Genomic DNA, 14,059 nt, shown 5'->3' with positions numbered 1-14,059 from the left:
CACAGCTACCCCTCCACACTGACCACCTCGTTAAGTGGCCTAATTTTCACAGACCAGACGTGCACCATGCGTAGTGTCATGCCCTTCATTTCGCCTGTTTAGAGTATTATTGAATACGTGTCCTGTCTCTGCCATTGTGCTGTGCCCTGGGTCGTAATGCTGGAGAAGTCGCCACACTCTGCACAGCGTAGTCTCACGAGGAAGGGAAGCATTATCGGATGTAACCTCACAACTATAAACAACACGCTGAGGATGCCAGAGACCCTGTGTTTAGAGTTTTTAATGTGGGAACCTGGCTTAGGATAGAGTTGGTGGAATTAAGAAAGTGGCATTTGAGCCAAGATCTGGTAGATGGATAGTCATTTGCCAGGTTTTATGGTGAAGATGTGGATTCCAGGCAAGTGGGCCAGCAATGCAGAGTCACGTGGGGAGGAGCAGGGCCCCCCACTGCAGATGCAGAGTCACGTGGAGGGGCAGGGCCCGCTCGCTGCAGACACAGTCACGTGGAGGGGCAGGGCCTCTCACTGCAGATGCAGAGTCATGTGTGAGGGGACATAGCCCCCCCCCATTGCAGACGCAGAGCCAAGTGGTGGGACAGGACAAGCTCACACACTGGCAACGGGGAGGCCGTGTAATGAAAACTAAGTGGGAGAGATTTTTCCTAAAATATGAGAGGGGATTTTGGGGTCAAAACCCCTAATTGTCTATTTAAAAACATTTTAAACTTCACTATGTAACTATATATTAATTCAGAGAATGACTGTCTTACCATTGCTTAAAAAAAAAACCAAAACTAAACTCTATCCAGCATTTAAGGTTTGAAATCTTATCTATGAACCCTCATGAAAACAGCTTTCAGTGTTCACTAGAGCAAGGGAATTATCAGGCCCATATCAGCAAAGGGGTTGGAACTTGTACCAAATTATTTTTCCCTTTTCCAGAATGTGCGTGGCTCCGAGGAACTTGGGTGGATGTAGGTTGAGTTAGTAAATGGTTGTAGTCTGGGTAAAACCCACAGTCTTACCTACTGCAGCTAGTCTGCCAAGATACTAGACACATGGACTGAAATATTTTTTCAGGTTCTGGTAAATGAAAGAAATGTGGAGAATTTTTAAGGTACAGTGAGTGCGAATGTTCTTAGTTATAAGACTGTTTTTTTCCTCTGCAAATACTTGACTTTGTAGTTGTGCAAGATATTTTTTAAGCATAACTAACCCACATTTGGTTTATTACGGGGCTTACTGTGTATATAAATAACCCTCCTAGGAATAAATCAGGCTTTGGGATATACCAAGAACATTAAAGAGTGAAGACTTAAAGGTCTTATACATAATTAAAATAAAATTTAGTAACTTTTTTCTATCTAGCATTCTGCTTTAATGTCCTAAATAACTAAAATTTACTTTTTTAAGGGAAAATAATGTAGTCTATCTCACTTCATATTACTAAGGAGGAAAAGGGAAATTTACCAGCTATGCTGCACTTTAATATTCAGATTATTTTAGCAATGATTTCATAGGGCTAACAGCCTTATATTATCTGATTATCAAACCGAGGCTGGGTAGCTTGCCTTGACTGCCCAGCCTTCATGGAAAGCCCTGGGTTCCACCCAGGTCCCTCTGAACCCTCACCACCAAGGTGGTGTCAGCTGTGTATTCCCTAATGTACTTGTGCCACCTACAATGTATACACATAAAATAGTTAAAATGGAAAAATTTGTTATATATATTTGAACACATTAAAAAAGGGCAAAGGATCAGAATAGCCATTTCTACAAAGATATGGAAATAGCCAATAAACAGAATGCTCGATACCATTACACAATAGGGAGATGTGAATAAAGAAACTGCAATGGCTGTAATAAAATAGAGGGATGGTAAGTGTTGGTGAGACTATGGAGAAACTGGAACTATTGTACATTTCTGGTGGGAATGTGAAAGTGTACAGCCATTTGGTAAACGGTCCACAGTGTTAATCACAGAATTCTCATATGAGCCAGAAATTCCACTCCTAGGTCTGTACCTGATAGAAATGAAATCACATATCCACACACAGACTTGTATGTGAATATTCCCAGCGGCATCATTCATAACAGCTGACATGTTAAAGCAGTCCAACCAAGCTAACTAACCAAAAGTCACCATGTAACACAAAGAAAGCAGACCAGAGGAGCCCACTGTTTTAAAAAACAACTCAGGACAGGGTGGTGCTGGTGGCTCAGTGGGTAGGAAGCCGGCCCCATATACTGAAGGTGGCGGGTTCAAACCTGGCCTGGGTCAGACTGCAACAAAAAGCCAGGCATTGTGGTGAGTGCCTGTGGTCCCAGCTACTCGGGAGCCTGAGGCAAGAGAATCACCTAAGCCCAGTAGTTGGAGGTTACTGTGAGCTATGACCCCATGGCACTCTATCGGGAGCAATAAAGTGAGACAATGTCTCTACAAAATAAAATAAAAAATAAAAAATATATAAAAAATTTAGTACAAATATAGCATTTTTTAAAGTAAGCAATAATCATTTATATAAAATATTTTTCTTAACTTGTTCACCATATTTAGATTTTTTTTAAAATTCCAGATTAATATGAGGGTATAAATGTTTAGGTTACACTTTTAAATTCTAAGGTAAAGTTCAAGATGTTTTGAATATTGATAGTCATGAAAGTGCCCTATAACCTGTAATTCCTAACATTTTATCTGGTTTCTAAAATTTTCCCTAAAAGTAATCTATTCCATTTTGGAGGCTCTCATTCCCCTATCCTTGGTATGTACTAACTCTAAATCTATGTTGAGCCTATAAATATGCTAATCAAAGGTGTAAAAAGAAAAAGCCAACATTCCAAGAGCTCTCCAAAGGAAAAATAAAAGTGAAAAATGTATTTAAGATGACTACATGCTAGACATTGCTGATAAAAATAGGATGATACCATATGTGATTAAAAATAATTCAGCTAATAACATTTCCCAGACCGTCTTTCTTTTGTGTATTATACTTCCTTTTCACTTTTAAAATTAAATTTTCAGATAATGTAAATACATACAAATAGGATATCTAATGACTCCATACTAACATAATATCTTAAACTTTTAAATATTTTCCTCATTTTTAAAATAAACACTACAGATAAGTTTTTCCTGCTTGTTCCCTGACTCCCAGTCCCCCTTCCCTTCCTGACGGAAGCCACTTAGGAGCAGGGTATGTGCTTGTTCAGTCTGTGCTAGTGGATGGACTTTCCTGCGTCCACATGTGTGTATCCAGGACCAGTGAACAGCAGGCCTGCAGGGTGTTTATTATTCATGTTAAGGCATCTTCTATATCATTCCAGTTTCTGCTCTGAGTTTTAGCCCTACCAATGTGGACATAGCTGATTTAGCTCACCCGTTCCAGCGGGAGGCAGTATGCCACCACACCAAGGCAGGGCAATTTACCTGTCCATTCCCTACTGGTGAATATTTAAGGTGTTTGAACAGTTTTCTCTATTTATTACAAACAGTCTTTCAAGAAGTGTGGTTGTATATGTCTCTTTGTTCTCTAGTGTATATACACCTTGATATTTCTCATCTAAAAATATATTTTGAAAAAAATACACGGGCTGATTTAATGATAAAATAGTACATGGGACACTCGTTGAAAGGCGCAGGCCCCTCCCACCCTCCTGACACTCTGCTGCTACCCAGGTGCTACCGGGTTTAACTCTCTGCCTTTTTCTGGTAGGTACCCTCTGCATTTCCAAAGATACTTTGCTTGTGCCACTAAGACATGCAGACCTCACCTGTTGATTTCCAGCTGCCGTGCGGTTTACTCAGACACACACTGCTCCTCCCCTCTCCTTCCCTCCTGCTTCTGCTGTAAATTACTTTTCCCCTTTCTTCAATTTGTTGAGCAGTCACTTCTGTGACTCAGAAAGGCCTACTTAACCTCCCAGGGCTTGTTGTAGGAAAGCTCCCTCCCTCACCCCCTTTGTTGTCAGATAAGGACATTAGCCTCTTATCCTTCTGTCTGTTTCTCCTTCTACTTTCCAGTTCTTGCAAACTTGAACTTCCTGCCTTTCCAGGAGTCAGGTCCATCATGGTCTGTGTGTTCATTTAAAAAATAGAAAGCCAGTAAGCGCAACTTATGTGGTTAAGATTATATAAATATTGTTCCTTGCTGAACCAAGTAAAATGATATGATTACCTTTCTTGGTGGTTCCCACGTCAAAGGAATTTTTCTAAAAGATACGAGGGCTGTTCTTCTTGATCAGCACTGTGTTAGATTTTTTTTCTTTTGAGACAGAGTCACACTCAGTTGCCCGGGTAGAGTGCCCTGGCGTCACAGCTCACAGAAATCTCAGACTCTTGGGCAAAAGCCATCTCTTGTCTCAGCCTCCCTAGTAGCTGGGACTACAGGGGCTGACCACAGCGCCTGGCTATTTTTAGAAGTGAGGTCTTGCTTTGTTCAGGCAGGTCTTGAACTCTTGAGCTCAGGTGATCCACTCACCTCCACTTCCCAGAGTGCTGGGATTACAGGTGTGAGCCACTGCGCTGGCCTTGTGTCAGAGTTTAGTTGGCTTCATTTTGGGTTTGTTTTATTTTTTTCTTTTCCTAGAGCTTCTAATCGGCCCTTTCCTCCCTCCCTCCCTCCCTCCCTCCCTCCCTCTCTCTCCTTTTCCTCCCTTCCTCTGTCTTACTCAAGCTGTTACCCCCAGTCCCCATCTTTACTGGAGACCTTGTTCTGGTCCACTGACGAGGAGCCCTCCTGCTTTGGCGGGGTTAGGACTTTTCTAAAATCACCCTAAGCCGTCACTGTCACTCTGAACTTGGGGCTTAACTCAATTCCAGACAGCCCCATTTCCTGGATCCCTTTCCTCCCCTTCCTAACTATGTCCTTAAATAACCTCCTAGGAAATGTTGTGTTGTGAGTCTAACTCCCTCCAAGCCTGAAATTTCTTATATTCTACCTTCCTTGTTTGAGAGTTTGTTGGAATGTTAATTTTGAGGTTGAAAAAGTCTTGTGATCCAGCGCTCGCGCCACTCTTCCTGGCCTCTGCCCTGCGCGTCCTCCTCCTCCCCCCGGGGATTCTCCCAGTGGGATTGACTCGAGATCGCAGGGGTAGATCTGGGGCGGTTCTTCTTTCATTTGTTCCCTGTCTCCTGTCAACTGTGGGAAATATTGTTTCTTTGGTACTTTTCTCTTGCATTCTTTGGTTCTGTCTCTGCAATCGGTATTTTTGGAGATTGGATCAGTGCATTGATTTTTCACATTCCTTTCCTCTTATGGAATATTTTTTGTTTCTCATCGCTCAAAGGACATCATTAAAAAAAGAATAAATAGATAACTCTACCATTCTTTTGTTTCTCTGTTTTGGGTCCTGAGGCCTTGGCACTCTCCCTTCTTCCAGAGCTTCTGTTAAAGTTTTATTTTCTATTATATTTGTGAATTTCCAACTATTCTTTTTCAGAGTATGCTGTTCTAGTTTAATGCATGCAATATTTTCTTAAAATGACCAGAAATACCAGGCGGAGGACTTTGTTTTAAAAGTTCTCTGTTTCTGCTGGGCCACGTTTTCCTCTTGTTTATTTGGCTTTCCCTGACGCAGACTTGCCCTGCACGGGTAACTCTAGTTTCCCTGTAGTGCTCAGGAGCACAGGGGACAGGCCGCCTGGGCTCCGGGGGTCATCGGAGGGATTGCTCCGTGTGCTCAGATGGGGACCGGGTCGGGACTGGGACGGGGACAGGGACGGGGACAGGGACGGGGACTGGGACGAGACGGCAGGCTGCACCCTGTGCTGCGCTCTGCTTTTGAGAAGGGTGGTTGGTGCTCAGGGGCCCCTCCACGTGCTGCGCAGGAACGGGGAGCCCCCTCACCCAGAGCTTCCACCAGCCCTGGCTCGCAGCTGGGGCGCCTTTCTCCCTTGCTCTCTGCCCTTTCCCAGCCCAGCACCTCCTCTGTGCTCCGCAGGCTCCTGGCTCTTCCTCACCTGCAGCGCTCGCTCGCTCTGGAGGCGCCCTGGTCACCAGCTTCCTCCGCTCCTTTTCTTTGGTGTACACTTTTCCAGATGTTTTCTGTGCTTTAGAAATGCATGAATGTCACTCATTCCCCAGTCGCCCTCTCAGATCATCTGTGTTACGGGTCTTTGTTTGATTTATTTGCATGGTGTCTAACTAAAACTCCACGGAGAGAGGACCAGGTTCCCGCTGCCATCTGGGATCAGAACACGGGCCTCTCTGCACCGTTTCTCTCTCAACTTAAAAAAATTAGAATCTTACAGGCTGGGCGTGGTGGCTCACGCCTGTAATCCCCGCAGTCTGGGAGGCCAAGGGGGTGGATCACCTGAGTTCAGGAGTTGAAGACCAGCTTGAGCAATAGCGACACCCCGTCTCTACTAAAAACAGAAAAACTAGGCTGTGTGGCCAGCACTTGTGGTCCCAGCTATTCAGGAGGCTGAGGCAGGAGGGTCGGTTCAGCCCAAGGATGTGAGGTTGCTGTGAGCCAGGCTAATGCCACCTACCTAGAGCGACAGAGTGAGATAATGTCCCTCCCCCCCAAAAAAATTGGAATCTCAAACATAGATGGAATTCTGGTAGGAAAATGTCTTATGGTGACTCAAGGCTTTACTTTCCTTCTCATTCAGATTTCACAGTGTTAAACTGTGACTTTTCTCAATTTGTTTTGTACTTTTTTCTTTAGTATTTTTGTCAAATTTAATACTTTTTCTTTTAAATGTGATACATCTAGATCCCCCCTTAGAGATATTTTTAAGCCTTTTATTCTCTTTTAATTCATTCCTTTCCTTCTCATGCTTTGTTTATTTTGCAATATTTTTCTTATCGTCTGTATTTTAATTTCGTGGGTCCACCTGTCCTCCTGGGCCTACATTTATGTCACCTTTCACAAAACTGTACTCCTTGTACCAACTAACGTCAGGAGGGTGAAAGCTGAAAACAAATGGACTTTTCCTTGGAAAGTAGAAACTACCCCAGATCCCTCAGTCTGACCTGCGCCTCCAGCTCACAGCAACCGAGGGGCTCCCGGGCCCCAGATCTGAGGCAGCGTTTCAGGGAGACGCCAGTCTTGGTCAGAAGCTTGTGCAGCTCAGACTCTCCTGTATCCAGGGCTGTCCCTGGGCCTAGTGTGTATATTCCCTGCTCCGCATGTGACTTCACTGGTGTTTATTATCTTGTTCCTTACACACTTCCAGCTGTAAGGAACAGATTGCACAGTTCAGCTTTGTCACAGCAAGCAGTGGAGGGAACACCAGGAACCTGTTCTCCTGCCTGTCCCTGGGTTTCTCATCTTCCTCTGTAGCACAGGAACATTGCTTGGGCTGGAAAAGGAGGACCTAAGCCAGGCCTCCCCACACTGCTTTAATTAGCTGCACAACCTTCAGCAAATACTCTGGGCAAGATCAGTTGCTTTGTCTAAAACGGGGAGAGAGAGATTCAGACCAGATGATTTTCAGGTTCTTATCTCTCAATTAAAAAAAAAAAAATCCATGATAATGGTTCTGTGACTCTGTTCCTCTTCACTATTTCTATTTTAACTCTTTTTTCTCTTCATTTAAAAATTTTCTTCTCAGGGCTCCACTCAGATGGTTTCTTTTTCCAACATGGTCACTGGCTGCCCTTCCCCTGCCCATTAAATGTTTCCGGTTTTTGTTCTTCTCTCCTTTTACCGACCTTGTTATTCCTCTATCGTCTTTCCTTTTCTGAGGTTATTGAAAATGTCCTTCGATTGTTATATTAAAGCTTTCATTAGGAAAATGTGGTCTTTACCCTTCCTGAAATTAGTAAAATTTTACCCTTTCCTAAAAGGATGCGTTACTGTAACAAAACACAAGAATTTATAATTCAGAACCCATGCTTGACAGAGAATGTTTTTGAAATCTTTTATCTTTTGCTTTCTGAGTGATTTTTTTTTATTTTGCTTTCTTATTTTATTTTGTCTAAACAGAGAATGGACATTCTTTGAAGTCTAATCATGATCACTACAGATGAATCCAATGTACCAACTTCCCAACAGTCTGTAGAGCATTAGAAGATTTTTACATTTTGAAGAAGGGGAGTGAATCTAAAAAAGTTTTGGTTGAACTTTTGAGAACTAATTTATGATGAATTGTGTTGATTTAGAGCTTAAAATAGATGTGTAAGTTTGGGGTTGCAGTGGAGACTGAGCCCCGTTTCGTCGGGATGGTATGATTAATTTTCAGCTCATCTAAAGTTTAAACATAATATTCATATTTCTGGCCTTTGACTTGCCATTTTCCTGGTCCTAAAACACTAAAAAAACTTGTGACCATTGCTGTGATTACATATCTATTCAATATCATCAGATATATAGTAGGGATATTATAACTCAGTGAATTCTAAAACTACAACTTCTGACGCTGAGTATAGAATGCGGTCAGAGTATTTAGTGTATATTTTTATATCCAAAGTTTTACATCCTAGATTCTCTCATAGACACTTGAGCCTACAAATTGACCCATTTGGCTGTTCTTTGGAATGTCTTATAGCTTTTTGTACGTAACTTTGGTCAATCTGTGACTTTTAATTTTCAAGAGCCTTGAAAATGGCTTGTGAGCTAACTTCTGTTTCAGTTCAGAGAAAGCCAGAAGTTGTGGTCTGTGCGGTCCCAGGCCAGTGGGAGTTACAGTCCATACTGGCATGTCCCTACATACCCAGGTCAGACTGACCAGATCAGAGAAGAACCCTGGCCTCCAGGCCAGGCCCCTTGTGAAACTCTTGCCTAAATTTAATTTATTTCCACTGAAACATCCAAGAGTTCTGGAAGGCAGAGAAGTGAGAAAGGAGCACAAGAAAGGAAGTCTCTGTGGAGCTTTTACAAATGGTAATAGCTCGTGGTGAGGACGGGACTTTTCCAGCTGAAAGGACACTACTTGCTTGTTCTATGAATTTAGCCAAGTGTGCTGTGCTGCTCACATTCAAACACAACCAGAGCCTCTGTGTGATGAACACCAAAATATTCAGATTTAGGACATACGTGGATTACTCACATTTAGATGTTATTCATAGTTTTATTTGAATGTAGAAGTCATAGCTAAAAAATAGGAAGAACCTGTCTTTCTCCTTTGTTGACTGTTAGCAGATGTCATTGGAATATAAAATATATCTGTGAAATTATGAAAGGATATTTTTTAATTCCCACTAGTTGAATTAATACATATTTAATATGAAATGAGACTATTCTAAAAATTTGGGTGTATTATTGAAAATTTTTATTTATTTTTTTCTTTTTTTTTGAGACCGAGCCTCAAGCTGTCCCCCTGGGTAGAGTGCTGTGGCATCACAGCTCACAGCAACCTCCAACTCCTGGGCTCAAGCGAGTCTCTTGCCTTAGTCTCCCAAGTAGCTGGGACCACAGGCGCCTGCCACAACGCCCGGCTATTTTTTGGTTGCAGCCATCATTGTTGTTTTTGGCAGGTTCGGGCTGGATTCGAACCTGCTACCTTAGGTGTATGTGGCTGGCGCCTTAGCCACTTGAGCCACAGGCACTGAGCCTATTGAAAATTTTTAAATGAATATACTTTTAGTAAGGTTTTGTGACCTATTGAATGAGATATATTCCAATAACACATGAGGATGTGATTGCTTATTAATTAGTGAAATCTTCCATTGGTATACACTAGAAGACAAGTACGATATTTGGTTTCAACAACTTGCTACCAAGTATGAAGTTTTAGAGAGCAAGAAATATACCAGACATGTCATTTGAAGAACATGTGTGAGCTTCACCACAACCTATGGGTTACTTGTATGTTTTTTTTGTTTTGTTTTCATATTGATAGCATCTAATTCCTTTTTTTATAACCTTAATTTCTAAGTTCACTTAAATTTTAACTCAATTAAATGCATGTGTAATAGAAACCTCAAGAAAAACATCAAAATGAGAAAGCAAATATTTGAAGGAAGTTACAAATCGACAGATACCTGTCAGAAAGAAAACAGAAACAGCTTTTTCTCTTCATATACTATCCTCATAAAATAACATAAAAAGTTGTATAACATTAACACAGTATTTGCATTTTATTATCTTTTAATACTTATACTGGCCTATTTCATTACCATGTTTAGTGTATAGCATATTCTTATGTAATCACTAATATATTTCACTTAAGAGTTCAAAACTATTCTAAATAAATTGTATTTTTATATGGAATATACACGCCATCATGAGAAACAGTTGACTATAACGTGATTTCAGGCAATAAATCTAAATTCATTCTATGAGTTTAAAAATTGTACAATTTAAAAGTGAAATTGTGTGTATGATATAGAAACTGAATACATTTTTATAGGACTTTTATTTCATGATGTTAATTTTTCAGTGTGATGTATCGACAATATTTTGTTATTTTTGCATTTATTTTTTCAAAGTGTTACATTGTATGAATTGAGCTTTTTGCATGCATATCTGGTTTGTAGCTGCCTGGCAGGCTCTTCGTGATGTAACCATCATTCCTATAAAAACATACCGTGTGCATTTGCTTTGTGTGCTTGTCTTCATTCCGCATCTTCCACAGAACACGTGTCCCCGTGAAGTGATTTGTAAGGAAGAATGATTGACAGGTGTATGATCTTCACGTTCACCATCACTGTTTTCAACAATGAGCATTTTTTTTGGCTATTTTCTTCAGACAGACAGTCGAGGAAGATTCTCAATGTGATATGAGGCAGATAAATTCTTAACTTTCCGTCACAATTATTTTACCTTCATCTCATCTTATTTCATAAAGTAATTATTTTAACTATCTTTGGACAAGTTAATTTGATCATTTTATTTTATTTCATTTATTTTTTCCTATTTGGGGCTTAAATTTTCAGCTTGTGGAAATGTAATTTGCTATAACATATTAGGGATTTTTTTCAGAAGGTAGCATTTTCCAATTACAGAAGCCGGGAGCTGGGCACACACAGACACTAATTTGTTTCCACACGATGCCATGAAGCACGTCCCCAGCACATTCTGGCAGATGAAGGAACTGCAGAGTGGTGAATGTGCTTGTCCATGGTCAAAGAGTTAGAAGAACTCAAGCCTAAGTCTGTCTTCTCCCACTTTTAAACACTATCTTAAGCTGCATCTCCCTTGAAATTTTCAATATATCTGTTTCAACCCCAAACTAGTTAAATTTGTGGTTGACCTAATTATTAACCTTCCACACTTCCATTTCTGCAAGTGTAACATAATGAAGCAAAAGTCTTAATGTAATAGAGCATTAAAATGTGTCTTTTCTTTTAGCCAGAAACGTTTGAGCATCTTTTTATCAAGCATACAGAATCAGTGACGTTTGGGCCTCTTCTTTTGGAGCCTGAAACCATTTCAGAAGATATCAGTGTTGACACGTCATGGAGGAGTAAAGACGAGATGGTGCCAGCCACTGTGCTCTCCCTACTTTTGAGAACTCCAGACATAGCAAAGGGTTTTGTTTGTGTTGGAGATCCGGGCAACAGTGCCAACTTCTCTCAGGCTGAGGGCACCCAGCTAACCTGTGAAGATGAGGAAGGGAGGCCACCCTCGGTTAAATACGCCACGCTGGTCAGTAAATCAGGTGAAACAGATGAAGAACAAGAGCTTATAAATAGTTCAGTCAGCAAATGCTTCTCTAGCAAAAGTTCTCCCCTGGAAGAATCTTTCTCCAGGAGCTCCTGGGAGATGGAGAGTCAGGCGTTTCTGGTGTTAGCAAATCAGCATCTGAACAGATTGTTGCCACACCTCACGTTCTCAGGACTGGACGAACTTTTAAAACTGGAGGAAAACTTCCCTGAAGAAAATAATGATGAAAAGTCTGTGTATTACTTAGGGCTCACCTCAATCAGGAAGAGAGAGAGTGATGTGTTTTTGACGGAGGAATCCAGTGTGTCCTGCCCATTCCCAGCCCACTGTTTACTCACTGACATCACAGTCCTCCAGGACAGCTGCCCACACTTCGTGGAAAATAATTTCAACTTAGGAACTTCTGGGAGGAAGACGTTTGTCTCTTACATGCCTCAGTTTCAAACTTGTTCCACTCAGACTCATAAGATAATGGAAAGCAAGATGTGTGACCTAACTGTGTAATTTCGTTCAAGAAATCCTCAGATTCACATTATGAGTCATATGAAGAATAGTGTATAATATTACTTTAAAGATGTGTATGTCACTTTATAGATGGGAGAGAGAAAAGAAAGTGGTCGGAGTCAAATTTGAAAATGATAGTTTCAGAGTTAATGTGTGTTTTCCCTGTGTTAGTGGTATGCACAGAACAGGTGACAAACCCTTCGTGAGGCTAGCAGTGCAGACGGACGGACTTATAACCATGCTGTTCAGAAGCCCTAGTGGGGAGACCTTTTGTTTCTAGCTGGACATAAGCTAACAAATAACAAACACCAGCTTTTGTGAGCATTAGGCCTGTGTGGGAAGAGCTGATCTTTTGTATTACACCTGCGTCTGAAGCAGGCGTTGAACTAACATCTGTGAGATGTAATTGTTCTTTCAGAGACGTGTCTGTTTCGCCTTGAGTTAGCACTTTGTTTTGTGCTAATTCTCACACACAACACACATGCACACAATTTTTATCTAATAGGGCTCCTTGTGCATTTTGAGAATATGTGATGTGTTTGTACTTTGTGCTACCAGACTGTGTGATTTGAAGTAAATACTTCCCTAAATGTTGAAGATAAATGGAAAATTTAGCCCTGGTGTGAGGGGGTTATACTTGTGAAGACTCATTAGGTAAGTCAGTTGTTATGCACCAAATCTAACGCCCAGTAGAGTGCAGCCACCTTTGAGAATGGCAATCCCATAAGCGGTATTGTGATGACCACATGGCAATCCCGTAAGTGGTATTGTGATGACCACACGGCAATTCCATAAGCGGTATTGTGATGACCACACGGCAATCCCATAAGCGGTATTGTGATGACCACACGGCAATCCCATAAGTGGTATTGTGATGACCACACGATACTTCAGAAATCACATGATCAGTGTTAGTTCTTCTCCCTAGAGATGTTGAAACTGTTACGTTCCTACACGGTTAGACTGTCAAATGTCACTGTACACGACCCTTGAATCATCTGTCCTCACACCCACTGGCATGTACACTGTTTCCCCCCCATTGAGCATTCTCTCTATATAAACCAACCACTGTGCTAATAGTTTATATACTTTAAATAAGTTAATTATTGCCATAATTGCATGAGGCATGTATTACCATTATACCCCTTTCAAGATTAGGAGATTGTGTAATTTGCCCCCAAGCTTACAGAGTAGGTGATGAAACAAGAATTCATATTTAAACTCAGATTTTTTAAAGCTAATGATTATGTTATACTCCTTACATTTCCATCCATTAAAAAACTGATTCGTAATCACATAAAATATATTAAGAAGAAATACAGTGCTGGATCAAGAAATAAGCGGGAATTGCATAAATCTCATGCTTGCCTTTCAAGACAAGATTAATGCCAAAGTTTATTAGTTATTCATTTCGTATGGCAAGAAAATGCAGAAAATGCCAAGAAGGCCTGTTGGACAACCAACCCCCAAAGAAACCTGCACACAGACGTTCAGTGTTACGGAGCAAGAAGTTCATGGTTCTCAGTGTCCCCACAATAATACTTCAGTGCTCAACAATATTTCTGTGGGTTGCTGAACATCATTGGAGTTTCAAACTTAGACTGAGACAGGACTCCGCTGATTTCACTCTCATTGGAGTGACATGTCCATGGCAGATGGAGCCATGCGTGTGTGAAATGCAAGTTCTAAGTGGTGACAAAGACACCAGGCCCAACTGACCACTATTTTTCACATTTCATGATATGAGTGTCTGCTATTGAAAACTCAGTGGAGCTGTTTCATGTCTTAAGGATTAAGAGGTTTCAGGATTTCACATACTCAACTGCTGACTCTCACAAGGAAAAGGTAGAGGGCCTATACCCCTCCACAAATTATGTGGCAGGAAAGACTCAGTTCTGTGCAAAGATGAGGGGAGATTTTTCTCACTGATTATCAAGTGACTTTAGAGATTCAGAAACAGCCAGATTGTTACATGTATGGGAATCTCCACAAACTTGACTATTG

At 41.2% G+C, this 14,059-nt stretch overlaps 1 protein-coding gene across 1 annotated transcript in view; it reads left to right on the top strand.

Annotated features, from left to right (window-relative positions):
* Positions 1-12,796, top strand: part of LEPR (leptin receptor) — a 65,042-nt gene extending 52,246 nt beyond the window's left edge. The window contains exon 18 of the mRNA XM_023509890.1: positions 11,237-12,796. Coding sequence (XP_023365658.1) covers positions 11,237-12,055 — 819 coding nt within the window. The 3' untranslated portion in view covers positions 12,056-12,796. The remainder of the gene's footprint in view (positions 1-11,236) is intronic.
* Positions 12,797-14,059: the final 1,263 nt, after the last annotated feature.

Source organism: Otolemur garnettii, unplaced genomic scaffold (assembly GCF_000181295.1).
Source record: "Otolemur garnettii isolate 467f Iridium unplaced genomic scaffold, OtoGar3 scaffold00010, whole genome shotgun sequence".
Lineage (NCBI taxonomy): Eukaryota > Metazoa > Chordata > Mammalia > Primates > Galagidae > Otolemur > Otolemur garnettii.
Note: the sequence above shows the minus strand (reverse complement) of the source record. Positions and strands in the feature narration are given on the sequence as shown.